The sequence below is a fragment of the Adiantum capillus-veneris genome, chromosome 16, assembly GCF_014529385.1.
Source record: "Adiantum capillus-veneris isolate H3 chromosome 16, ASM1452938v2, whole genome shotgun sequence".
NCBI lineage: Eukaryota > Viridiplantae > Streptophyta > Polypodiopsida > Polypodiales > Pteridaceae > Adiantum > Adiantum capillus-veneris.
The window spans coordinates 41,311,323-41,336,396 of record NC_140946.1 but is presented as its reverse complement, the minus strand read 5'-3'; the positions used below and the strand labels follow the sequence as shown (position 1 = coordinate 41,336,396).

General features: G+C 46.9%; 1 protein-coding gene across 1 annotated transcript in view; it reads right to left on the bottom strand.

Moving 5' to 3' along the window:
* The window catches only part of LOC147438898 (Met-10+ like family protein / kelch repeat-containing protein), a 112,736-nt gene that overhangs the window by 4,969 nt on the left and 82,693 nt on the right, over positions 1-25,074 (bottom strand). Inside the window, exons 4-5 of the mRNA XM_086484856.1 lie at positions 13,791-14,171; positions 12,441-13,445 (exon numbers count right to left, since the gene is read on the bottom strand). Coding sequence (XP_086340982.1) covers positions 12,441-13,445; positions 13,791-14,171 — 1,386 coding nt within the window. The remainder of the gene's footprint in view (positions 1-12,440; positions 13,446-13,790; positions 14,172-25,074) is intronic.

The window sequence follows — 25,074 nt, the reverse complement described above, 5'->3', positions numbered from 1 at the left end:
CACATAGTAGCCAACAACACCTGGTTGGCCACTACAACTTTGCCTGCCAGAGAAAATCGTGCGGAGCTCCAATGTAACAACTTCCTCCTGATAGACAGGAGGAGGGGAACAATCTGCTGCTCGGGAGACAAGTCTAAACCAACCTGACAGCCCAAGTACCGAACTGCAGTCCCTGGGGGAATCCACCAAAAACCCTCACCTGGCATCCATTCGGGCAAATAACTTGGACGAAAATAAGGACACAAATTTGTCACAGTTAAGAGTCAAAGCAACAAAATTTTCACGCCGGCTCATTCTTAGAGGGTTTGCCTTGCGAGTTACCTACACCTAGATGAATCCAGGCAAACCCCAAATTACCTATGAAGGAAAGTGGAAGATTAAACCATCGATTTGGTACTTGACAATGCTCCACCGAACCGGCCACCTTATAGAGTAATCAAAGCCCAGAATGAAGAAATAATGAGCCAAGTGAAAGACCTTGTGGAGAAAGGTTTCATCCAGTCCAGTTCTTCACCCTTTTGTACTTGAGTGTTGCTTGTGTTAAAAGAAAGAATACAGGGCTCTTAAAAAGATCACCATCCAAGAACACGTTTCCAATACCCAAGATTGATGATATACTTGACACGAACAAATACTACTTGTTTCAGTAGAATTGATCTCAAAAGTGGTTGTCATCATCAGATCGGGATCAATCTTGGAGATGTAGACCACGTTCAAGTACTTGGTGATGCCTTTCAGTCTCATAAATGCTCCTACAACATTCAATAGGATGATGGATAGGATCTCTCAGGAGCATAGAGTGTTTGAGGGCACATTCTTTGATGACATTATTGTTTTCTTCAAGAATGAGAAGAACATCACAAGCATTTTTTACAAGTGTCTAATGCACAACGCAAACACAAATTGGTGATCAATGGAAAGAAGAGCGAGTTCTTTCTGCCAGAGATACACTTTTTGGGACACATGGTTTCATCCACGGATGTTAGCATGGATCCAACTAAAGTGGGGGCCATTAGAGATTATATTGAGACACGTAAATGATGTTCATATCTTGTCGGGATTACGCTCTTGCTACATAGTGCACACAGTTCATCAGACAATTTGCGAGAAGATTGCTTACAGTTGCATGCTTGACTTGAAAAGGGGTACCATTTACTTGGGGACCTCCACGGATTGCAACAGTCGAGAGACTCACGCAAAAGCTGACTACTCGGCCAACTTTGATTTTGCAAAGACTTGCATAAATCTTTTGAGGTTTACTGCAATACTTGTGGGAGCAATTTGGGTGCGGTCTTAATGCGCTTATGAGAGTCGGATGTTGTCTAAGCCAAAAAGGGATGCACATATTATGAAAAGAAGCTCTTAGCAGTCATTCAAGCTTTGACTGAGTGGAGGCATTACTTGCTCAGGGCAGACTTTACAGTGCACACGGATCATCACAGTTTACGATACTTCTTGTCCTAGAACAAGCTTTCAGAGAAGCACACGACGTGGGTGGACATATTATAACAGTTCCCTTTTCAGATTGTAAATCTAAAGGGAAAGAAGAATGTTGTGGTAGATGCGTTGTCTCGCAAGCCACACGTCTCCACTATTACATCAATGCATCATGAGGACTTCGAAGTGATACGGAAGTAGTATATCAAAGATCCAGATTTTGATGAGATTTTTGACATGGTACAGAGTGGGGAGAAGTTACACGATATTTTCTCATGGGTATTTAATGCGAAGAACCATGATGTGTGTGACACATGGCATGGTTTGAGGCAAAAAGGTGTTGACGGAGTGTCACAATCCTCCCTTTGTTGGATACAGGCGCATCGAGGCGACACTTAAGGGTGTTGAGAGATCCTTCTTTTGGCCGTGGCTCAAGAAGAATGTAAACAAGCTTGTGCGTACTTGTTTGGTATGTCAAAAAGTGAAGTATGACAAACACAAAGTGAAAGGATTCCTACAGCCTTTAATCTATCCCGGATAGACCATGAGAGAGTATAACGATGGACTTGCCTCCATAAGAGGTGCGTCTGGACATACTTAGGGTGAGCATGTTGGAGGCTTTGCAACAATTAAATGGTATAAGAAAAGCAGCAAACAATGTTGACGCAACTTGCAACTAAGGAAGAATGATAGAGTGCTCCTTCCGTTTGAGGAAGGATAAGCAGAGGCTTTTAAGATTTCGCAAAGCTAATTATGCGATACTATGGCCCCTTCCAAGTTTCGAAAAAGATCAATGATATGTCCTTCAGGTTGAGGTTGCCAAATACTTGGAAGATTCACAACGCTTTTCATGTGACTCTATTGAGACCTTTCAAAGGTTTAGGTGCCAAAGGACAAGGAGCCAGAGGTCGAAGAAACAAAGGAGATTCCTATACCAGAGCATGTCCCAACGCACAAGGAAAGTAAAGTGAAGGGTAAGCCGATCTGCAGGTATTTGGTCAAGTTTAGGAAATATCCAGCTCTTGATGCAAAGTGGGAGGAAGAGGATTTAGCAGATACTCCTCAAAGTTTTAGATTGACCTTTTGATTTTGCTATGACTATTCCAAAAGTGCAAGTTGAATCTAGTGCAGTCCAAGTTGGTAAACTAGCTTTATTTGAGAGAAATATAATTCTCAAAGAATTATTGGAAATAGCTGGATCCAAAAGTGAGAGGGTTTTCTTGCTCGAGATATCCAAGTATAGTGCGTCATTTGTAGGAATGGCAAGAGCTCTATGAACAGAAATATCTGTTAGGCAACCAAGAACGGATACTTCTCATGCATCACATCAAATGGGTGGCTCGAGAAGAAGTATTCGACCATCCTCAACGGAGATCTTTGATGCGTCATGGGATGGGTTACAAAGAGTATCATGAAGGAGTTGTTCGGTAAGTTCGGTGAGTAAGGAATAAGTGATGGGTATTCCTGATGCGTCACATGGTGGGTGATAGGGGCATCAAATAGGGAATATTCCATACTTAAGAGAGATTTCGAACCAAGTTAGGGTTGTGCACAATAGAACAAGAGACGAGCATTGAATGCAGATGGACCCTGAGTAGATTTAAAGAGATGCAATTGCTTTTTGTCATCAGCCTTTGAAACCCTGTATCAAGAAATTTATGAATGTTGTCTTTCCGATTGAAACATTACAAAATTGGACACCTGTTCCTACGTCTACAGAACCAAGATTGATTAGACATACTTCTATCCCTAACTGACGAAGGGTGAATGGTCATTGATATGCTTGAAAAGCATGAAGGACTATATCCACTTACCTGATTGGAAGAGAGATATAGAATGGATACAAGTGTATGGTCCGGATGGAATCAACCTTAGACACACAAAGTAAGAAATGCATGATAACTTGCATTGAGTGATGTTTGGAAATGCTTGAGCATTCGGTATTCATGAGTAAAAGCATCCAAAGAATGCACAAATGATGTCTGCCTATCAAGCGACGTGTATTTTGTAGAAGGCTAAGTATTCATTACGTAAAAATGATGTTTTGAGCACTAAATTGTCATGTTTCAAGACTTTCATAGTGCAGCTTATTTCTTACCTTTCCGTTCAGAATTTTAGAAACAGACACTTGAATTGGAATTAGAACGGTCAAAACCCCCATGCTCAAAAGAACAAAAAACAAAAATTCAGGTCGTGTGATGACGTGGCGACAAATCTGCTTGCCCTAAACAACTCAGCAAGATTTAAAAGTAAAACTTCAGAGTTAAAAAAAAAAACGCAAGTTACAACACCTTACTATTTCCAAAGAAAAGAGCTGCATGGAGGCCTCCTTTCCCTTTCTGGACTGGGACACAACACGCCCTACCAGTTTGAGCCATGAAGAGCTTACCTCTATATAAAGAACTTGTCTCCTCTTCCTAATCTTAGGAAGTAGAGCTTCCTAAGATTAGGGGTTTTCCTCGAGTCTAAGAAGCAGAGGCTTCCAAGTTCCATAGAGTCTAAGATCTAGAACGGACGTGGAAATGCCTCTAATTCATGTGTCTGTATGATGACTTGTCCCCAGTAATAAAGATACTCGTTACATGGGGGGAACAACCCATCTTCTGGTCCCCAACTCTCTCTCTCTCTCTCTCTCTCTCTCTCTCTCTCTCTCTCTCTCTCTAAATTGGCTTGACCATTAAGTAATAATGTCTATTTATCGGAGGATGTTTGATATTGTTATGCACTCTCGTTTGTAACAGCGGGTGTTGCACAAGAGAGAACCGGCTCCACTTCTTTGTCACATATTGCCTAGATGGTAATAAAGTCAACTAATTTCTCCATGAGAAATTGGGGATGCTGACAAAGCTGACAATACAAAGTTGACCATAATTCGGTGGATTATCTCACAAGTTGGTGACATGGCGTGTTCAACCTGAGGAAATGGCTGAGAGGAGAAGGCATTAGAGTTTAAAAAATTCTAACCCAGAAAATGTGGCCAAGAGGCCTAAGGGGTTAGGGTTTAAAAACTAACCCCTTGTCAACTTATGTAGCACCGGCTGAGAGGACAAGGCATTAGAGTTTTAAAAACTCTCATTTGAAGGGTTTAAAAACTAACCCCTTGTCAACTTCTGTAACACCCCTCCCCTTGTGAGAAAGTATTGTAGGCATAAAAACGCGCTCGCTGCTGCTGCCGCGCCCCCCCCCCCCTCTCGCCATCGCTGCCACCCCTGCCCTCGCGCGCCCTTTGTCTTCAACTGCTGCGCGCAGCCCCCCAGCGCGCCTCCCCCCCCCCCCCCCCCCCCCCAAACCCGCTGCCCAGCCCGCGCCTGCCCGCTGCCCGCCCGTCCTTCACCACTGCCCCACTCGCTTGCCGCCCCGCCATTCGCCTCAGCCCACCAGCCCCGCCTCCCAATACCTCCTATCCCGCCAACCTTGCCTCGCATCCCCGGTTTTCTGCGCTTGTCTTCTTCCTCGACGTACTCGGGCGCAGAAGGCCTCCTCTCGTCAACGACTCTTCGCCTTCTCTTCACAGCAACAGACACAGATGGATGCTCAAGCTCCGCCACAGAGGGACCCCTCCGAAGTCCCCTCGCCCGACCCCGCTGAGCCCACCATTCGACTTGCTCTTTCACGGACAGAGCAAGCAAGCCTAGCCGCAGAGGTAGAGCGGTTGTAGGCGACTTTTGTCATTTGCAAGATTCTCGGCACTAGACCTAGCAGAGGAGAGCTGCGTGACCTTCTCCAGGCCCGCCTTCTTGCAGAGGTGGGCAAGATCTTGGACGTTTAGATCCTCGGACGAGGCTACTATCAAATCGAGTTTGAGGCCTCCGAGATGGCGTCCAAGGTCATCGCCATGAGCCCCTTGACCATCCGAGCAGTTCGAGCCCACTTTCGACAGTGGAGACATGGTTTTGACCCTGCTTCAAATGTGTTGGTAGAGGAGGGAGACATTCCCATCTCCGTCTGCTTTCCTGGTTTGCGGAGGGAGTACCTACCACTTTTGTCCAGGATAGGCTCAGCGATTGGGACTGTCCTAGAGACACCTCGTAGGGCAGCCTCGGTAGCTGCCAAGGCGGCGGGCATTCCCTCAGTTTGCGTTCTAATGAGGGATACTCACACTGTCCCGAAGGTCATCCTCCTTCCTCGAGTGAGTGGGGGTTGGTTTAGATAGAGCGTGGAGTATTCGAGCCTCCCGAACCAGTGCTTCATTTGTCGACAGATGGGCCATCTTGCAAAGGCCTGTCCACAAAGGAGGCCCCGACTTACACCACAGACTCAGCCCCAACCTGCAAGTGCTGGCCAACAACCACAAGCAGAGACACAAAGCACACAGGCAAAGCCACCCTCCAAGCCTGGGGCTCCAGCGGAGAAGGGATGGCAGCAGGTTTGTGGTCGACGCCGGCAAGGGCCACAGCGACAGCCTGGCACTCAGAGTGGTCCTCAGGCGCCTGCCCACCAGCAGTGGGTTCCCATGGGGAACCGATTCGGTCCTCTTGAGCAAGACGAGGTCCCTGCTCCAACTCCCACCTCAACTTCACCCTCGACAGCCCCTCCTCCCCCCCGTCTCCTATTCCCACCGCCTCTCCCCCTCGCCCCTCTACCTTTGCCGGTCCCCCCCACCCCTCTTCTCCCCCAACTCCCCCTGCTCCTTCACCCCCTCCCTCTCGCTCCAGTTCTACAGTTGACTCAAGGGGCAGGGCCATCTCCGGCTGCTAGGAGATCTCTTGGCAGCGCCTTTGCCACGAGTCGCTTGGTGAGAGAGGGACAACCTTTCTTGCGACCCCCTCTACAGGTACAGATGTCTCCTTTGCAGCAGTCCCTCGAGGTCTGACGAGCTTTGACATTCGGCGCCGATGGGACTTCTTTGCCTACGACTTTACATGCTTTCTCGGCGACTCCTCATCAGACCTTGAGGCAACCTACTTCAGGGTTCATGTTCTGTTCCTTGCAGCCAGTGGGATGGAGGCCTTGGACTCAGCAGTTGGCTTCTCTTTTCCCCTTTGCGGCAGGGACCAGACTGAGTGGACCCTTGACTCAGTGTTTGAGTGGCTGCAACAGGATGTAGACACATTGTGGTTCACTTCTTTGCTGATACTTGGTGCTCGCCATGCTATGTATACATTCATGAGGACTCCTGGACAGAGGAGGTTGCTTTACGTACGGCTCGGACTACTTGGGCTTGGGCCAGACACTCTTTGCAGTCACGCCTATCTAGAGGACGCTCAAATGCGGATTACTTCCCATCCAAGCTAGCCTCGAAGATAACACGTTTAGCTATTGCGGCAACATCTGATCTTTCTCGCTCCCCATGAGGATCGTCTCATGGAATGTGCAGAGACTAGGTGGGCCCCAGTTTCACCGTCAGAGGGGCCAACTACGTCAGGAGCTTCATCGTTGCCATGTGGGAGGAGAGATTGATCTCCTTATGCTACAGGAGCATCATCTATGTGAGAGCCGCATTAGACGTGGTCAGCTCTTGCGTGGACGATATGATACTTTTTGGTCAGCTGCTTTTGGACCTCGAGGCATCCAGGGTGGGGTATGTATGACTATTGCAAATTCTTTGCAGCAGGCTATTGTGGGCAGAGGGATTATTGTGCTAGTCAGGGCTCAGTGGATCACTATGCAGGTTCAAGGTTTCCTTGTGGGCTTTCTGAACATATACGCGCCCAATGTGGCGAGTGCACGAGCAAAGTTTTGGTCACAGCTTCTTGAGCCTCTGCCGCAAGCAGAGCAGTGGTGCATAGGGGGTGACTTCAACATGTTGGAGGACCCTTCTGACAGGATTGGTGGTAGCCATGCTACTGTGCATGGAGTTGTTGCTGGCAGCTTGGGAGAGGTTTTGTACGACTCTGAGGGTTTCGGATGTGTGGCAGCACTCTAGCTTTATGAAGCACCCAGACAGCCTGGCCTTCTCTCATACGGACCGTAGAGTGGAAGGAGGTTTCAACAATTTTCAGCCCTGGAGATTCTTGAAGAAGAAAGAAGCATGACTCTAGACGAAGTTGAAGCATTGAAGGAGCCACAAAAGACTTTGTGTCGCTTTCGGCGCGGCCCAAAGAAGCAAGCGTTGCAGACCTTTATGAAGTTCAAGTACGACACGACCCACACATCAGAGTGGGCCGGCGAAGAGTCCCTTCCAAGATTCCGGATGCTATTGGCGATCTCCCTCGACGCCAAACAGTTTGGTACCAGTACCTCACTTTGAAAAGGAGCTGATGTCACGTGACACGTCCAACCCTATGTGTTCGTGGACAAGCTACAGCATGATCACGGTTCAGTTCAGTCAAGTCAGTCTAAAATAGGAAGTGATTTGGCCCTTTTGTGAGTCTGTTCGTAGACCGTGCATGACCAGTCACTTAGATTAGATGCATATCCTCTGGTTGCACACAGCATGATTATAAGTATTCCCATCAGAATCCTCCAGGGGAATTTTCGAGTGCATTTAACCTATTTTCCCTATTTTTGACATTTTTCACTTATTAATTTAAGTGACTTTTGTTGGAAAGTAGGTAGGGCAAATTAAGTTTGTATATAAGCAAACCTAGGCTAGCACTAATTGGCAGAAGAGAAAGGAGAACACACGCCACAGGCAGCAGGTTCCCCCCCCTCTCTCTCAAGCAAGACCCCCCCTTGGTGACATTTTTCCTCCAAGCAAGAAACCACAGCATCTAGCGTTTTCAGCAAGATCCTCATCGCCATCAGCACCCTCACCTTAGAGTTTTCAGCAGGGCTTCATCGCCAAGACCTCGCAGCATCCAACGTTTTTCATCAAGAAGTCTCATCGCCATAGGTTACCCCTTGTTGGCGTTTTTCAGCAGACCATGATCGCTTACGTCCCCGGCATTTTCAGCAGTGCATAGCATCAGAATATCAGCGTTTTTGCCAGCTTAAACCAGCGTTTTCAGCTGGCAGAATTCAGCCCAAACCGGCGTTTTTGGTCCCAGCAGATTTCAGCATTTGCGTTTTCAGCGCGTCGTCATCGACATCGTCACCGACATAGAGTTAGAATTCAGCAGATAGAAGATTTGCAGATTTCAGCCCTTAGAGTTTCCAGATTTCAGCCCGTCTCGTCGTCGTCCTCATCGTCGTCGACATCGTCGGCAAGTCCAAGCATTGTAGAGATTTGTGCAATCAATAGTAGACCGCTCTCGCCATAGAGAGTGGGGCCTTCGGAGGAGGGTTTTACGTCTCTGGTGTCGTATTCTCTTCTCTATCTCTCAGTCTCATACACTTTCACGCACAGTATCCATTCACTTTGTTTGTGTTCATTGCACTCTCTCATTAAGAACGGAAGGCTCTCCCTTCCATAAGAACAAAAGGAACCTTGAGCACAGTTCGGAGCACTCATCTTGAGCAAAGTTCAAACATTCATTCCGCTGCACCTTACACTTTCTGTTCTATGCTGAGGCGATGAGCAGGTTTTTGGTGTCGCAGCAGGTTGGTTTACGAGGCTTAGCACTTCCTACTCGGGGAGATGAGCTATTGGACGCTGAGTTTGCTGACAACTCAGCCTTGTACTTGGATGGCGATGAGGCCAACCTTCACAGTTGTGAGCAAGCTCTTGAGACCTTCTGTTGTGCATCTGGCACACTCATCAACTGGAGAAAGACAGTGCCTCTCTCGGTTGGTAGTGCTCCTGTACCCGATTGGATGCCAGGAGAGGGTTTCAGGTGGATTCCCCCAGGGACTGCAGTTCGGTACTTGGGCTGTCAGGTTGGTTTAGACTTGTCTCCCGAGCAGCAGATTGCTCCCCTCCTCTTGTTTATCAGAAGGAAGTTGCTACATTGGAGCTCCGCACGACTTTCTTTGGCTGGCAGAGTTGTAGTGGCCAACCAGGTGTTGTTGGCTACTATGTGGTACATCACTTCTTGTTGGATCTTCTCAAGATCTTGTATCAGCCAGGTAGAGAGGCTGATCAGGAACTTCCTTTGGTCAGGGCGTGACACTCAGACAACCCGGGCCAAAGTGGCTTGGCAAGTCATCACTCTTCCTTGTTCACAGGGAGGGCTTGGGATCATAGACCCATCACAGCAGAGCAGAGCCCTTCTTGGGAAGTTCATTGTCCCGGGACTTCTTCCAGGTAAGGAGCCCTAGAAGGAGTTCTTGCTACAGCGGCTTCGTGCTACGATGCCTCAGGCAGGAGGCCCCTAGCAACCTTCGACCAGATGGATCTTCACAGACATGCGTAGAGTTGGTTTGAGCAGAAGACTGGAGGACCGCTTTGCTGTGGGTTTGCTTCGATCTTGGGAGCACTTGCGGCGAGGCCCGGAGCAGCGACAGCCTACTTGCATGGAGGAGCGCCTGCGCAACCCCTTGTTTGGAACCCCATGGTTAGCACTCAGAGAGGCGTCGGCCTCATGTTTCTTGGGGTCCCATGGCAACGGGTCTAGCACGCTCTTTAGGTGACTGGCTACAGTTTTCAGGCTTGTTAGAGGAGCTGCAGGGCTTTCAGTTATAGGGCATGAGAGGGGTGCAGAGCAAGTGCCAAGACATCTCCGAGGCAGTACCAGCTAAGTGGCTCACACCTCTTGAGTCAGTAGCGCCCAGATGGATGGGAGCCTTCACGTGACTGGAGGTTCTCATCTCAGTTCGGGCTTGTTCAGAGATTGTTCCCTCCCTGTTTTTCGAGTTACAGGGTGAGGGACGCTTACAGCGAGTTGCAGTAGAGGCCCCACAGGTGGCTGAGTGCTGTTTTTAGAGGATCCAAGTGGTGGGCATCTGTGGGAGGACTTGTGTCATCGATCCTGACCCAGCTACTCTTGAGACTAGACAATGGAGACTCTGGGCTTGGGAGTGCTATTCACTAGCACGAGAACAGTGGGATCCTGGAGAGTGGCTATGGAGGGACCCTTTCTCTCTGCAGACCACCCAAGTGTCCCTTTCTTTCAGTACACTGTTCAACTGGGACATCACATTCTGGCAACACAGAGAGAGGCTCGCCCTGCTGCAGCACCTCATTGGCAGGAGGAGGGTATCACAGTTGAGTTCTTGGCAGCTTTTTGAGAGAGGTTGTGGGACTCCAGACAGCCGAGATGAGTCACTTTGCTTTAGTGGCTGGTCAGAGCTACAACAATTGGAAGCTCGCTTCTGCATAGTGGTCTCTCGGCCGCATGCACAGCTTGTGACCATCTTGTGGAGAGTCAGCGCCACTGTCTTTGGGACTGTCCCTTGGCACAACAGGTGTGGCTTCGTGTTCTTCGGCTGATGCCTGCTCTCTCCACGGCTCGGCAATACACTTGGGGGGTAGCTGCTTGGTCCACTCTCACGGGCCTGGCACTTCAGTTTGAGCTATCTTCCACCAGCAGGATGATAGTGATGCAAGGGGGGCGACCTACACTCCAGCCTGCCACAGAGCTTACTCCACAGGAGTGGTGCAGTGAGAGAGAAGTGCTGGGAGCTCATCAGTGGCTTGACACTCTGGTTCATCTAGTGGGCCCGTTGTTTCCGCTTCTTTGAGGCTCGCCCTGTACCACCAGGAGAGACTGTTCGTGATCTTTGGTTAGAGCTGATCCACACTCTCAGAGGACAGCTCGAGAGACTTCAGGGCAGCTCCGACCGCATGAGGGAGCACAGAGAGGCCTTCCTCCGACTTTGGCGTCCTGGGCCTTTTTTCACCATGGTCCAGGGTGTACTCAGATGGCACTACCGTCCACCTGTGTGGCTTTTCCCTCCTCCCATTTCTTGATTTAGCCTCATTGTACATATGCGTTTTTTCATTGGGAGAGTCTCCCCATCATGGTTATTGTAGCCCTCTCTCGAAGAGGTCCTATGGGCAGTTTCATTAACTAATTTAAGGATCTTTTTCTTGGGAAAAAAAAACTTCTGTAACACCCGCCGAGGGGCCTTAAACCCTAAAAATTCAAAGCACTAGGGCTGAGGCAGATTTGTGTAAATCATAAAAAGTCAAAGCACCAGGGCTGAGACAGATTTGGCTGCCACGTGGCACTACTATACCAATTTCCGTGTTTGGCGCTGGTTGTAAGGCAGGGCAGGTTTTTGCATACTTTTTGGTGCGCATGCTTTTAGGGTCAAGTGCTTTTAGAACTGATGCTTAGCTTATTCCACAAGACATACAAGTGGTAATAGGTAGGTGAACGTGGCAAAGGGGTACACACCTCATGGGGTACACATATGGCTATATACACACATTAATGGAAATGACTAGAAAAGATACACATGGGACGGAATGAAGTTCTCATCCCTAACAGGACTGCCCCTAGTTGTGTGTCTAGAGAACAAGGCAAAACTGCCTTAATGTGGGCATTGCTGATGAGATGAAATGGGCACCCTAGGGCTATGGGGTCTGTAATCAAACACCCTAGGGATGATAGAAGCCTCCTCAGCTGTTGGCACCCTTTGCTAGTCATCTAAAAGCACACCCGAGGCTGCCCTAATTGGCCTGAAGCAGGAGACTTCAGTCCTGACAACCCCCCCAGTCCCCCCCACCTCCCCCAAGTTACATTTATTAAAGTAGTATCATACATTTCCCATTGGCACCTGATGCTGGTCAGTATCAGAGGGTGCAGTCCAAAGCGTGGTAACCACATGATGATCCTCACAAAAATAAGCCTAGATACTCTTTATAAATTTCCTTAAATGCCCTTCTTAAAATCATTTTTTGCAATTTCTTACACCAAAGACTGCTACATTTATTCTGCGACCAAATTTGAAACAAAAGTGATTGAAACATGAAATACCTGCCAATGCCCCCTTCCGTTCAAAAGGACAATGGATAGAAAGCAGTCTACAGAGATATCGTCTTTGGATCAGTTTAGACAATTGGAGCAGTTCAAGTTTGCTTCATGAATTTCTCATGTACACAAAAAACATCAATGGTAATTTCACATGCATATTGTGTAGGTCCAGAACTTAGATTAGCCAGTTTGTCACACGGGCAATTCCATTATTAGCTATGATATGAGAACCTTAGAAGCTCCACTCAGTATGAAAAAATCATCAAAGCACATAAGATATTCCTAATTCAATCAATGACCAGCGTGAAACAAATGTAAACTCACCTTTTTGGTATTTCCCTCAGGAGAGAAACAGGATATTTATGCTTCTGCAACAATGGTGATAATGCTTTGAGAAGCATTTCATGTGGGTCTTTTAAAGGCTTCAATGGAGTTCCTGCTTCGAGTTTTACCATCTTCAAATTTATATGACAATCAAAGGCACAAATACTGCATTGTGCCTTATTTAATTCCAGCATCTCTCTCGGGTCTGCAGCCCCCAAGTCACAACCATTCGCTGCTACCAACGGAAAGAGTATGTGCATACCATCCTCACTTGCTGTTGATTTTCTTCTGGAGTCCAACCGACCCAGCAGCTTCAAGTGATCCTTGCAGACCTTTGCGTGTGCCTTATCAACCCTTAAAAAATACACACCCCTGGCATTTTCTTCATAATGGTCTTTGTTTAAGGTTGCAAATTCTTTGACCTTATGCCTGCCTGCAAAGTAAGGTGACACTGGCAGATCCACCAAAAAAGGTGGACTGAATTTTATCCCAAAAGCATAGCAGCTCAAACCCCCACCAACAATTACTATGGTATCACCGATGCCTGTTGCACTATGACGTACAAAGAAGGATTCGCTTGGAAAATCAACAGCTCCATGTACCCATTCCAACTTTTCCACATCCAGAAAAGAGACTGCGTTTGCATGCTTGGTCAATGGACAGCCTCCTAGAATCACCAAATGACCAACAGCAAAAGTCATAGAGTGAGAAAACCTTGGTATTGATTCTAACACCACAGTCCTCCAATGCAGAAAATTCAAATCTAGGAGCCACAAGTCTCCATAGACTTTTCTTCCATCAAAACCTCCATAAAGAAAGAGCTTTTTATCTGCTATGGCTATAGAATGAGAGTAGCGTGGTGGTGGCATCAATTCTGCAAAAATCAATTGTTCCCATTTCATTTGTAAAGTATCCAGCAAAAATAAATCCCCCAGTACACTGTCATTGTTGAGTCCACCAAAAACATATATTTTCCCCCCAAAAGCCTCTGCTGCGTGTCGATGTCTGGAGGTGCATAAAATGAAAGAGAGAGAAAGCTTGATGGTGAGTTACAGATAACATAAACTAGACAGTTTTCAGTCCTCAGTTCAACATGTTTCCATACGAAAGAGAGAAAAGGCTTGGTTTACAGATGACATAAACAAAACGTCTTTCAGTCCTTAACCTGACACTTTTTCATCTCCTATTTCCATACGAAAGAGAGAAAAGGCTTGGTGAAGATTTAGTATAAACATCTTTCAGTCCTTTTTGCTTACAAGAAAATTTGCATGCATAACTAAGGGGTCTACAATATTGAAAAAGAACTACATCCTAGGGAGTCTTAAGGCACTTTTTACTTCAAAAAATTACCTTGGGGGGAAGTACGCCCCTCCTACTTTTGGGTAGGTCCACTGCATTTTGTCGATTCTGAGAACACAAACATCTCCTAGGAGCTTGCTGGGATCTTTTCTACCTCCTATCACCACCATATCTTGCCCAACTAAACAGGCAGTATGGCCCATTCTTGCGACTGGGGGGTTCGTGGCATCAATTGATTGCACTTTGCCCTCCTCAATAGTCAATAAAACCAAATCATTTTGACGTCCCTGCTTGATGGATCCTCCATAGCCACCAAAAATCAATAAGGAGGATAAAGGCATGGAAGAACTGGGAGGCAGAGGACACGCAGAGTGGCCCCAGCGGTACAGCAGTTCTGAAGCCTTTAAACTGTTTAATTGAATACATTTGAACCTGTACAGAAAAAGGTATGGTCAAAAATGCTGAAGGCCGCTTCTTGCTTATTTCATCCTTAAAAGCATGATCAAAACAAAATGCAAGTCTTTAAACTCTACTTCTTTTCAATGGAAAATAATTTTCCTGAATGTGCCATGAGCATCATGGTCATTTTTCTTTTCCTAAGGAATTATCAACCTCCTGTCCTCCCATCGTTTATTATTTCTACATAGACACCCTGTCACGCATCTCTTTTCAACCCCCCTTCCCCCTAAATCATTGTGATACTTGCACCATAATCAATGGGCAACACCATGAGCACCATGGTCATTTTTCTTTTTCCCCGTATAATCAACCTCCTGTCCTCCATCGTTTATTATTCACACAATTTCATTTTGGCCTGCCATCTAGCTCTCTGTGCCTCATTTTCTACAGAGAGACCATGTGACGCATCTCTTTTGAACCCCCCTGCCCCTAAATCATTGTGATACTTGCACCATAATCAATGGTTTTTCCCCTGCACAACCAAACCCTTTTCTCAGCTCCCCTCATGGGCTCTTCAGACACACTTCAGTCTGGTTCCCTGTTCTAAGCTTCCGACTTTCTACTCTACATAACACGGCTATAGTATTCCATCCGACAACCATACAGCAAACGCAATCAAGTGCAAAAGTATGGTGCAAATCTCCTGCAAATTTCATACGTCACACATCATACGGACTCTAAAATTAAGAAAAGACATGCTACATATGCCATCAAATCTATATAATTGATTAATAATAACTAGCACTTGGTCTTGCAGGTTGTAAAGCGTTACATGCTCTCTCTCTCTACTCTGAGACGCATCAAGCACCTGGGCAATCAATGCCACAGGTGAGCGGATATAGATGGGAGACAGCCTGCAGACAGGAGACCAGATCGGAGCATCGAGGACGGGGCTCAGGGGGAGTGGCAGTTCTATTCAGGGAGGAGTTGCAGCCACTGATACATATAGCACGCAAGAATGAACAGGCTAGGTACATGTGGGTGAAGCTCAGGGCAGAGACGCACAGATACCTCTACATGGCTATTTGTTACTTTCCTCCTAGACGTCGGTATATGCATCACCTAGAGGACAATCCCCCTTTGCTATTTTGGATAATGACATATGGGAGTTTTCCAAGGATGGTAACATAATCATACTAGGGGATTTCAATGCTAGGACTGCCCACCACCAGACAATATTTTATGATACTTCCAAGGAGATGCTTAGGGAGTTGGACGTCACAGAGATGGGTCTATCCAGACTATCACAAGATGAGGAATACACTGAATATGGCAGATACGTGATAGATATGGAAACCGCACATATATTGGCCATTGTGAATGGCCTACAAAGATTTTCGACAGCTGGAGGTTTTACTTGCTTTCCACACCGACATGGTGCCAGCAAAGCGGATTATGTTATGGCCCAGCCACGTCTCATTCCATTCTTTCAGGATTTCATGGTGGGTACTAGGCCAGTTGGAGTAGCAGTTGATCATGCTATCTTGTCTTTCACCCTGACCTTTCAGTTAAGCACAGCTCCATTAGGAGAGGTCCCCACACATACTCGGTATACCTTCATGAGGGAGACGGATTCTGTGTATATGGATGAGATATACAGGCAGCTATGCACCCAGGAGCCGGGATGACCACTAGATGAACTCACTCAGATATTGACAGAGATGCTCCATGATGCAGCATCAGAGGATATCCCCACAGCCAGCCCACACGGAGACGATCTGGGAGCATGCCCCATAATAGTTGGTATGATGAGGAGTGTAGAGACTCGAGAGACGAGGATCAAATTACAAAGGGAAGTGCTCATGGGTATTACCACACATAGACAGTCACGGATTATCTTTCGCCGCCTAGTGCGACGAAAGAAAAGGGCTTATCTCTCTCAGCTAGAGCGGGATCTCTATCAGTTATTTATAAGTCATGACTTAAGCAAAGCATGGAGGCTATTCCACGAGCATTCACCACCACCAACGGTCACCTCCACTGAGACATGAGGGGAATATGCCACATCTCTCTACACAGCATCAAGGTAACCACCTCTGCCGGACCCACTAGAGACATGCCCAGAGACATGTTCTTTCTTTACTGCCGAGAGGGTAAGGAATGCCATTGACATGATGAAGACAAGGAGAGCACATGATCATGATGGTCTGGTAGCAGAGCACTTCATCCATGCCAGAGATATGCTTGCAGAGCTCCTAGCTATGATGTTTAATCGAGCCATGTATGAAGGCTTCCCGGAGACTTGGAGTATGTCTATGATTGTGCCTATTTTCAAGTCAAGAGATCCCATGATTCCCGCGAATTATCGCACCATCATGGTTGGTCACACATTAGCTAGGTTGTATGCATCCGTTCTTGAGCAAGAGCTGAGTAGATGGACAGAGCGAGAGGGCATAAGAGCACCCGCGCAAGCAGGTTTTAGGAGAGGTTTCTCCACTCTTGACCAGATTCTGACACTCAGAGCTATTATTGAGGAGGGTAGACACCAAGGCAAGAGGATCTATTGTAGCTTTGTGGATTTCCGCAAAGCTTTTGACACAATGCCGAGGGCCAGACTTATACGCAGACTACAGGACATGGGTGTGCCTATAGAGCTGATATGGGGTATCTGGGCTCTATACAGGACAGTGATGGGCCGGGTACGCACCACTGAGGGAATGTTTGACATGGTCCACTCCATTATTGGAGTGAAGTAGGGATGCCCCCTATCCCTGACTCTTTTTGGGATGTATGTGGATGAGTTTTCGGACTATGTAGAGCGTCAGGGGGACAGGGAGGCTCAACTAGCAGGGACATGGATTCCGTTGTTACTATATGATGTTGATATTGTGCTGATTTTTGACTCTCCAAAGGGGATGCAACATCATTTGGATGCTCTGCATACATTTGCTCGTGACAGTGGATTGTCTGTCAATTTGGGGAAAACCAAGGTTATGGTGTTCAACACCACACCACGGTGGGTTAGGAGGTCGGCGCCCACATTTACGTATGGCCAGGAGACTGTGGAGTACACAGATGCATATACTTATCTTGGGGTAGTCTTCGATGGAACGGTGTTTTCACTAAGGAGAGCATTAGAGACTAGACTGACGAGAGCATATGCAGCTTTGGGAGGACCGGAGAGAATGTGTTCACACGTTCAGTTTCATGAACCGCGAACAAAGCTTTGGCTTTTTGACACTCTAGTGACTCCAGCTATGCTCTATGGAGTTCAGGTACGAGGACCCTCAGTAGACCACCATGGGAGATCCGGCAACACAGATGGATGGAGATGTATGGAGAGGCCTCTGGTCTCTATGATCGCTCGGATGATTCGGGCTAAGGCCTCATTACCACATGAGATTATCCGAGCCGAGCTAGCCCCCCCCCCCGGTGGAGGTACTGACCACATCAGTATCCTTTATGCACAGTCTATGGGATCTCCCCAGGGACAAATACGCTCGGCTTGCCCTGGAGTCATCTCGACAACTAGCTCTACAAGGCGATACAGCATGTTGGTATGGACAGATGACAGCATGGTTTCAGTTGCATGGTCTCAACATGGATAGATTACCTCCGCTTCAATACTCCTTCGATGCACCCTCCTTGTCTCTCACACGGACGGAGATCACACCAGACTCATACGTCAAGATCCGATTCAGCTAATACCAGGAGCACATGGATACAGCCGACAGAGGAGTTGGGCACGAAGATGGCCTTCTACAGAGAGCATCTTCTCCAACTCATGGAGGACGGCTTTGTGACTAGGCCTGCATACATGGATACACACTTATCTCATGGAATAAGATGCGCTATTGGACAGATACGCACATCCTCACATCAGCTCCAGATCGAGACTGGCCGATTTCGAGGGGTGCAGCTAGGGGCCAAGATATGTCACCTATGTAACTTAGAGCCAGAGACAGCTGCACTACACATGTCACTGCCCTCCATACTATGAGATACGTGGCCACTTCCACTGCCTGTTCAGAGAAGGTTTCGGACCTTTTTCTAGATTCATGAGATACAAGGATTAGAGGTGTCTCGGATTGTTCCTGCTAGAGCTGCGCAGACTTAGGGAGGGTTTGTTGAGGGCATCAGGGGAAAGACAGTCTCAAAGACGAATCACAAATTTCTTTACACCAGCCAGAGGAGAGCCAACGGAGCAGTCATTACAGCAGATCTCAGAGCCTACTCATACTAGAGATACGCTGCTTGACCAAACCACTGAGCTTGGGAGATCCAGACGCCCACAACCTCGAGGGGTCTCCCACTACCAACGAAGGCTACAACAGAAGATACAGATCACTCTATCTCGACATGCAAGACGCCCAACCAGAGTACTGACCATGGAGGAGGTCGATGACTCGGTTTATACAGAGGCGATCTGGGATCGTCTATGCACAGTTGCTCCAGGCCTCTCAGTAGAGGAGTGCACTACTTTATTGACTGAGACACTACATGATGCAGCATCAGAGGCATACCCACACACTCAACCGGATCGGAGGCGACATTCTGGGAGCATGCCCCAGAATAGTTGGTATGATGAGGAGTGCAGAGAGATGAGAGCCCAGCTTCAGAGGGATCTTCATTTAGGAGTCATCACCTACAGACAGTCGCGGATTGCTTTCCGGCGCCTTGTGCGAAAGAAGAAACGAGCTTACCTGGCCCAGATGGAGCGAGACTTGTATCAGTTGTTCTTGAGTAGAGACTCAGGCGAGGCATGGCGACTCTTCCATGAGCACTCCCCTCCCCCAGTGATTACTTCTCCTGATGTGTGGGGCCAGTATGCGACATCGTTATATACGGTTCCTGGGCAGGATCCCCTTCCAGATCCTACAGAGCCATGTCCACCTACGAGCACCTTCTTTACCACTGAGATGGTAAAGAGAGCCATTGACAGGATGAGGACCAGGAGGGCTTACGATCATGACGGTCTAGTAGCGGAGCACTTTATACATGCTAGGGATATGCTGATGGAGGTTCTTGCAGTGTTGTTCAATCGTGCCATGTGTGAGGGATTACCTGAGACTTGGAGGTTGTCTACTATTGTGCCTATATTCAAGGCAGGTGATCCTACAGAGCCTGGAAATTACCGCACTATTATGGTTGGACACACACTGGCACGATTGTATGCATCCATTATTGAGCAGCAGTTGAGTAACTGGGCAGAGGGTGAGGGTGTACGGGCAAAGGGACAGGCAGGTTTCAGGAGGGGTTTCTCCACTCTTGACCATATTCTGACACTCAGAGCTATCATTGAGGAGGGCAGGTCACATGGGAGACGGATTTATTGTAGCTTTGTGGATTTCCGCAAAGCATTTGACATGGTACCGAGAGCTCGACTGATGCGCAGACTGCAGGAGATGGGGGTGCCCACAGTGTTGATTTGGGGGATTATGGCTTTATACAGATCAGTGATGGGACATGTACGCACCCCAGAGGGGATATCTGACTTAGTTCACTCCACTATCGGGGTGAAACAGGGTTGCCCATTGTCTCCTACTCTATTTGGTATGTATGTTGATGAGGTGTCTGATTACATTGACAGAGAGGGTGATAGAGGTGCCCAGCTGGCAGGGACGTGGATCCCATTGTTGTTATATGCTGATGATATTGTCTTGATCTCTGACTCACCAGAGGGTATGCAGCGACAGTTGGATGCATTACACAGTTTTGCAGAGGATAGTGGATTGTCTGTAAACCTTGGTAAAACCAAGGTCATGGTGTTTAACACCACACCGCAGTGGATCAGGAGATCGGCACCGACCTTCACGTATGGTCAAGAGATTGTGGAGTATACAGATGCATACACTTACCTTGGGATAGTCTTCACTGGGCCGAGGTTTTCTTTGGGGAGAGCAGCAAAGACTAGACTGACCAGAGCTTATGCGGCCTTGGGAGGCTTGGAGAGGATGTGTTCGCAGGTTCAGTTCCAGGAACCTCGGACAAAGTTATGGCTCTTTGATACTTTAGTAGCCTCAGCTATGATGTATGGGGTACAGGTATGGGGACCTTCTGTAGGCCAGGATGGTTGGAGAGGTATGGAGAGGCCCTTGGTATCTATGATCTCCCGATTGATTAGAGCCAAGGCCTCCGTACCTCACGCGATCATTCGAGCAGAGCTAGCTGCCCCCCCCATGGAGATTGAGGCGCTTACCAGATCAGTGTCCTTTGTGCACAGCCTATGGGATACTACTAGAGACAGATATGCTAGATTGGCCCTTGAGTCTTCCAGACAGTTAGCTCTACAGGGGGACACTTCATGCTGGTATGCACAGATGACTTCATGGTTTCAGACGCATGGCTTCACCATGGACAGGTTGCCCCCTTTCCAGTATTCTCTTCAGGCACCCTCGCTGTCTCTTACACGGGTGGAGATCACTAGACTCATTCGTCAGGACCTGATCCAGCTCGACACTAGGAGGACATGGATAGAGCCGCCTCAGGAGTTGAGCACAAAGATGGCTTTCTATAGAGAGCATCTTCTCCACCTCACAGGAGATGGGTTTGTGATTCGACCCAGCTACATGGACACACATATGTCTCATGGTTTGCGTTGTGCCATTGGTCAGATACGCACATCCTCACATCAGCTCGAGATTGAGACCGGTAGATTCAGAGGGATACCAGCAGACAGCAGGATATGCCGATTATGCCAGAGAGAGCCAGAGACAGAGTTGCACTACATATGTCATTGCACAGTGTTCTATGAGATACGGGGGCGTTTCCACTGCTTATTCAGAGAGGGTTTTGGTCCTCTATCTAGGGTCATGAGTTATGAGGATCAGAGATGTCTTGGACTATATCTACTTGAGTTACACAGGTATAGAGACACTTTACTGGGGAGAGCTAGAGAGAGGCAGTCCCAGAGACACATTACAGATTTCTTTTCACTAGATATGGGACAGCCAGAGGAGCAGCCACCACTGCAGAGCTCGTCCCACACTCATTCGACCACTACTGGCACTCTCATCGACCGAGCATTGGAGCTACAGAGATACAGACGACCGCGACTGAGGAGAGGAGCTACACAGCATCGACGGAGACTACAACAGAAGATTCGAGCCATACTCTCTCGACATCCAGAGTGCAGATGAGGATGGATCCTCACCATTTCTTCCATCTTTGTTTCTCACACTGTTACATCCAGTTTACCGGGTACCTATTGTATCAGCTGCTACACCCACGTAGTTTTAGATTGTAGTAGTAGTAGTAGTATTTTGTTCCACTTCTAGTTCTTTTGTACCCAGACATGGTATTAGATTCACTATTTTGTAACTGATTGGTCTCATAGGTCATTTTGGCCTTTTGAAGACGTTAATATAACATTTCATTTCATTTCATTTCTCTCTCTCTCTATATATATATATATATATATATATATATATATATATATATATATATATATATATATATATATATATATATAGATTCACCATTTTGTAACAGATTGGTCTCATAGGTTATTTTGGCCTTTTGAAGATGTTAATAATACATTGTACCAGGACAGTCACAACTACCGGATCCACCACAGCCATGTCTGGCTACGAGCACCTTCTTTACCACTGAGATGGTAAAGGAGGCCATTGACAAGATGAAGACCAGACGGGCACAGGATCATGAAGGTTTGGTAGCAGAGCACATTATACATGCTGGGGACTTGTTGGCAGAGATGCTTGCACGGTTGTTCAACCGTGTCATGTGTGAGGGCTTTCCTGAGTCTTGGAGATTGTCTACTATTGTACCTATCCTCAAGACAAGAGACCCCCAGTGCCGGGGAATTACCGTACTATCATGGTAGGACACACATTTGCACAGTTGTATGCATCGATCCTTGAGCATAGGCTCAGTAGTTGGGCAGAGACTATGGGCATACGGGCACCTGGACAGGCTGGTTTCAGGAGGGGTTTCTCCACACTGGATCGTGTCTTTACACTCAGAGCTATCATTGAGGAGGGTCGAGCACATGGTAGACGGATATATTGCACCTTTGTGGACTTCCGCAAAGCTTTTGACATAGTACCGAGGGCAAGATTGATGCGCCGACTAATGGGATTGGGGGTACCCACAGAGCCGATATGGAAGATTATGGCATTGTACAGTTCAGTGATGTGTCATGTACGTGTTGGGTTAAAGGCCTAAATGACCCCTTTTTGTACATTTTTATACTTTGTCCACGTTCATATTGAACCTGGACACATTTTTTAAAAGTCACTTATAATAAAAGTGGGAAAACCCAAAACTCACTTATTGAGTTTTCCCCAAAAACGTGAGCTCTCTCTCTCTCCCTCTTCTTCTGCTAGCGCTTCCTCTCGTGCTGCTCTTCGCCTCCCCTCTCTGCACACACACTGCACTTCCTTGCGTGCTCTTTCACTTGCACACACCGCCGCGCGCTCATCAACTGGTATCAGAGCCCGATTAGGGTTTGCCCACAAACCTACAAACGCTGAATTTCAGCCACGAAGGTCAACTTTCTCGCGAGATTTTGCAATTTCGTCGCCAAAGGACTCGTCCCCGGACACTAAAGAGCTCCCGGCAACCCAAATTGACCTAAAACAGGCTGAAATTTGTCAAAAACAGGAAATTACAGGTTATAACAGCGAAAATACAGGTTTTGCAAATAGTGTATTAAGGTGTGGGAATACTTTTGCTAAGTCCCCTCTACCCGAAAACCCTGAAATTGCCGAAAAACAAGCCCTAAAACAGGTGGTCTAAGCAAATTTCAGATTTACGCAGGTTTTTGCAAGTGTTTTTATGGTGAGATTACATTGAGGAAAGTGCAAATTGATGCAATCTACGCACATTTGACAAATTTTGTCGATGTATGACCATTTGTGGCTCAATTTCATGCAATTTTGATGCTACAAATTGGGGCTTTTGCGCTTACATGCTTCTAAAGGCTGTGTATTAGCCTTATGTATATCTTCTGAGCCTAAAAACAACTAAATTCGCTGTTTTCGAGCACAAATTCGCTCGTTGAAATTTCCTGCACTTAAATTTCAGAAATTGAATTGAATTTTGTGCCCAAATCGTCCTAATTTGCCCCAAATTGCTCCTGTGACCATTTAGAGCTGTTGTGCACATCTCTGTGAGGCTATACTCCGATTTTTGCGCATTTTGCCCAAAAATTCAGTGTATTATCCCTCTTATTTCGTGCAACTATGGCCTCATCTTCTTCGGATGTGAAGAACCTCTTCGAGATTAGGAGGTTTGATGGTACAGGTTTTGATCTTTGGAAAGACAGGATTCAGGGAATCCTATTTCTTAAGGATTGTGAAGGGGCACTTAAACAGGTGAAGCCACAAAATATGACAGATGAAGCATGGGTTAGCATGAACAGGAAAGCCGTTACATACATTAAAATGGCCATGACAGATGAGACCGTCATTGATGTGAAAGGTCTCACGACTGCTTTTGATGTGTGGGAGAAGTTAAAGGGAATGTATGAAAATACAACGCCTGTCAACCAAGTGCACTTGATGCGAAAATTTGTTGGCATGCAACTAGATGAGTCCAAGAGCGCGGCAGAGCACTTGTCATTGTTCTCAGGTACTTTGTCGCAATTACAGGATTCTGGCTTGCCCCCTTTTGATGATAAGCTGAAAGCTATCTTCTTGCTTATGACCTTACCTGAGTCATGGGAAACTTTGGTGGTTTCGTTGTCCAATAACCCCAATTTGACCTTTGATGGTGTTATGGGTTCTATCTTGAATGAAGAAATCAGGAGGAAAGCAAGTGGAGAGGGAGGCAGCTCTGCCAACATGGTTAGAGGCAGGACAGAAAAGAAGAATGCTTATGCACAAATGCACAAAGGAGTAAGAGTAAGAGTAAAGAAAGGATGGCGGAGACAAAAAGAAAGAGAAGAAGGAAGTCAAGGCACATGCACAGGATAGCTCAAAGGACAAAGAGAAGGCCAATGTGGCTTCTAGTGTCGTGATTGAGGAGCTGTCAAATGTAGAGGACATCTTGTGTGCCACTTTGTCAGATGATGATGCTTATGACTTTAATGCCTCTCTAAATGTTCATTCACAGGACATGCAGATCACCAAGAGTGACCTTATTGATGCTTTATTGACTGTCAATAATGCATTGTCCCAGACTTGGATTGTTGATTCCGGTGCTTCATTTCATGTGACTCTTATCAAGGAGTGTTTCTCTACTTTTGATGCGGGCAAGCGTGGCCATGTATACCTTGGAAACAATCATGCATGTTCCATTGAGGGTATTGGCACTGTGCATCTCTCCATAGATGGCACAAATGAGCTTGTCTTGCATGATGTTCGATATGTGCCGGGAATCAAGAAGAGTCTGCTTTCTGATGGTCAGATGGATATGCATGGTTACAGCATCTTGTTTGAGAGAGGGTCATGGAAAATGACTAAAGGCTCAAGGCTGATTGTAAAGGGCACAAAGAAAGGGACACTTTACTGCATGCATGGAAAGGCCGTGTTGGGCAAGTTTATTGCATTGGCTGAAATTAACTCTCACATGGAGTTGTGGCACAAGAGGCTTGGCCATATGAGCCAAAAGGGTCTTTCTAAGCTTTGTACTTTGAACAAGCTTGATGCTAAGGCACAAAGCTTGACTTTTGTAATGAATGTCAATATGGCAAGCAAGTAAAGCGTTCTTATTACTCTGGTGTCTCTCGTAAATCTTGTGTGCTTGATCTTGTGCATTCCGATGTATGTAGCATGCCTACTAAGTCTATGGGTGGTGCATGTTATTTTGTCTCCTTTGTTGATGATCATTCTAGGAAAATTTGGGTTTATTTGCTTAAGTCTAAGGATGAAGCCTTTGCTGCATTTAAGAGATTTCATGCATCTGTGACCACCCAAACTGGTAGAAAGCTAAAATGCTTGCGTACAGACAATGGGGGGGAGTACACAAGTGCTGA